This window comes from Cibotium barometz, chromosome 26, assembly GCF_041138505.1.
Source record: "Cibotium barometz isolate CiBa-2024 chromosome 26, ASM4113850v1, whole genome shotgun sequence".
In the NCBI taxonomy this organism is placed as follows: Eukaryota; Viridiplantae; Streptophyta; class Polypodiopsida; order Cyatheales; family Cibotiaceae; genus Cibotium; species Cibotium barometz.
In genome coordinates this window covers 21,242,301-21,245,517 of record NC_141071.1, presented here as the reverse complement: position 1 = coordinate 21,245,517, position 3,217 = coordinate 21,242,301, and the positions used below count along the sequence as shown (strand labels likewise).

The 3,217-nt window shown below is 43.8% G+C and overlaps 1 protein-coding gene across 2 annotated transcripts; it reads left to right on the top strand.

Moving 5' to 3' along the window:
• Positions 1-444: 444 nt before the first annotated feature.
• On the top strand, positions 445-2,869 carry LOC147623760 (30S ribosomal protein). Of its 2 annotated transcripts, XM_086820369.1 has the most exons (5): positions 449-804; positions 1,660-1,803; positions 1,900-2,127; positions 2,201-2,309; positions 2,422-2,869. In XM_086820369.1, the coding sequence occupies exons 1-5, from the start codon at positions 514-516 to the stop codon at positions 2,529-2,531; spliced, it is 882 nt and encodes a 293-aa protein (XP_086676495.1). In that variant the 5' UTR covers positions 449-513; the 3' UTR covers positions 2,532-2,869. The 2 variants fall into 2 exon arrangements, with proteins under 2 accessions (XP_086676497.1, XP_086676495.1); XM_086820371.1 differs by lacking the exons at positions 1,900-2,127; positions 2,201-2,309 and having other exon boundaries at positions 445-804.
• The last annotated feature ends 348 nt before the right edge of the window (positions 2,870-3,217 follow it).

Below are 3,217 nucleotides of genomic sequence, written 5' to 3'. Positions count from 1 at the left end.
ACACCGACAACATAGCTCCGCGACCCCCACTACTTACGCTACCATGCATCAGTGTTCGAAAAAAACCCGCGTATAGTGTAATTTGCACTTGCAGATTTTTAAAATTACCTTCAAATTTGAAACTTAAGGGTACAAAAACCTGCATATTTTGAGGGGTTATAGAACAAAAACCTTCAAAATTTGAAAATTTTCTTTATAAATAATTTCACAATTTTTAGATGAAGGTTTTTTACTTTTTGGGAAAATAGTTTTTTTCGAACACTGCCATGCATTGTTCTTTTCTGGAACCTTGGTCGCCCGTAGCCAACAAGTGGGTCCAATACTAGTACTAACAATTCACCACCATGTGAGCTATTAGGGTCAATAAATGAGAAGTGCCTAGGGAAGATTCATCAAAGGGTGACTGACGTGGAAAAGATAAGTGTTTTTTTTGGGTATTAAAATGTCTTTGGCGTAGACTGACTGTGTGTAGTCTCTGCCTCGCCTTGAGTTCAGAAAAGTATACTTATACGGATGGCCTTCGCAGCTTTTGCAACCGGGCACGCTGCAGCCCTCGCAACCTCTTACCGCTCTGATCCCACAACAGCCACAACCAACAACAGGAGCCAGAGAGCTCATCTGGTGTCAAGCTTCCTGAGGTCCGATGGCGTGTTGGGGAGCACCCTCCAAGGTCAAACTCTTTCTGATTCTTCACTGCTCTGGATGCCCAAGGAAGCATCCCAACGGGGTAGGGTAACCACCTGCATGGCCTGGGGTGGCACCCTCTCTTCTGTTCGCCTCATCATCCAGGGCAAGCATCTTGAGGTATGCTAATCATCTATTTTCTGCATTCGTAAACGAGCTCTGCATTCATATATGTGGTTTTAGGGTTAGTTCTAGGGTTATGGGTTATTGGCATCTACAGTCTGCGTCAGCCCATTATGTGTCTGCTCTCTGCTAAGGTCTGGATTATGCCAACTCAGGCATAATTTCGGACTTTCTGATGACTAACATTATTTTTTCAATGCGAGGCTTACCAGCTGCATTTAGTGTCTAAGTGGGTCAAAAGAATTTCCAGACTGTGTATGTAAAACCCCCCATCAATACTAGGACTTTTCTCTTCTAATTATGGCTGAAGCCGATAACTGAACGTCCACCTTGTCTTTGCGTAGTTGTAGGGTTTGGGCTCGAGTTAATAGGTATGCGCATAGATAGTTCAGGATTTGAGTCAGGTTAAACTTTATCAATTTATGATGATGCATTCTTTTCTGCCTTTGGACATAGACATCAGGAATGTAGTCCGTGCTATAGAAGTGTGATAACAATGATGTCTCAACACTTCAGATAGGAGAGATACCTCGGTGCCAATATGATTCATAGAGTTAAAGTGTAAAGCTGGTACACAACCGTCCTTGCTGGATGGGGGGCACTCATCCAGGCCACCCCTCGGGGATGGATGTGCTACCTTGGCCCTCTGAGTTCTCATGCTAGGGCTTGGTGGGTAATGTTCTGTATGCAGCCTAACAGTTATGTGTTTTCTATTTGCTCAGGTGTTTGTGTTCTCCTATGGTGATTGGTTACTGATGGAGTCGCCTAATGTGCTGTGCAGCTTGTCTGAGTAGTGGGGCATATAGTTTTTAAAGGCATGGCTATGCACCTAATAATATGGCAGTTTGGCAGCTTACAGATGCAATTAAAGCTTATGTTGAGGATAAGATAGGGAATGCGGTGCACAATCAGTACAATCTATTGCGTGAAGTAGATGTGCGGATGTCTGTACGTGGAGGTGAGTCGGGACGAGGGCCAAAACTGCAGAGGTGTGAGGTAAGTATGGACTCACTTCATTGTTTTGTGGCACATGCTGTGGACCTTGTGGGTGTTTTTTAAGATGCATATGTGTACACCAATAAATTGTTACAGGTGACTATGTTCACCAAAAAGCATGGAGTAGTTCGAGCTGAAGAAGAATCCGATTCCATGTATGCGAGCATTGACCGAGTTTCAGATGTAATTTCAAGAAAGCTCCGCAAGATCAAAGAGAAGGATGGCGGTTATGGGCGGCCCAGGCATCAGCCAAGGTTGGGAGAGTTATTAACAACCGAAGAAGTGGAGTTCAAACACAAGGAACCAAACGATTTGCCAGATGAGGTGTGGACTCTGTCTATGGAAGGTATTACGTTATAAACGTGCATGAGCTTTCTTATGTGGAAATTGGTGTCAGGTGGTGCGGACAAAGTATTTTGATATGTCGCCGATGACATCTGATGAAGCATTGGAGCATTTGGTGAATGTTGGCCATGACTTCTATGCGTTTAGGAATGCTAAAAGTGGTACGTCTTGGGTCGTCTGATGTAATCATGGATTTGTGAATCTCCATTTTTTTTACCATAGGTGCTTGAAGCGCAGCATTCTTACTATTTGGGATTTGTTGTGGCGCTCTAGGAGAAATCAACATTCTGTATAAGCGCAAGCATGGCGGGTACGGGCTTATTGTGCCTAGAAACAATGAAGCATGGGAGAGTATTGATAATGGAGCTGCAAAGAAGATCTAGGCTGAAGATAGCATGTCATTGGTTCCTTAAATCCAATGGTATGCAAGGAGAAAAGTTGAGCCATTGGCACATGCAAGTCTCTAAACCGGAGGGTGCATTTAAAGTGGAGTTATATACACTCGAGAACCTCAATGGCTCATTTGGAGTTGGCCAATCTGATGTTCATGTTTGGTCTGGGAACACATTTTGATTAAACAGGTGATGAGGCCCTCCTGCACGGTTATTGTTTTGGTCTCTGGACACATGATATCAAGCTTATGGTATTCTGGAGTCTTTCTCCTATTTTATGTGTACAATGCCATTTCTTCTATATGGAACTCAAAACCACTTCCTTCCAATGTAGAGTGTTCCATACAAGGTTTGCTTGAATGTGCAGACATTTTGCTGCGTGGCCTCACATATTCAAAGAAACTCTTTGTGTGCGTGTGTGTGTGTGCATGGTTGTGGGATTGCGCTTGCTGGTGGGTGGGTGGGTGGGTGCGCGCATGCGTGTGTGTGTGTGTACAATTGAATATGCAGGACTCTCTCATTCATTCCATGGCTATTGTAAGTGAGGATAGTGTTGATTGTAAAAGTCTATTGAATAAAGGATGCCTGAACGCCATGGGAATAAACTCATGCATATGGATGACAGTGCTGGCCTCGCTTTTGAGATTGTTAGTGTGTCAAAGCAGGCTTGATTACCA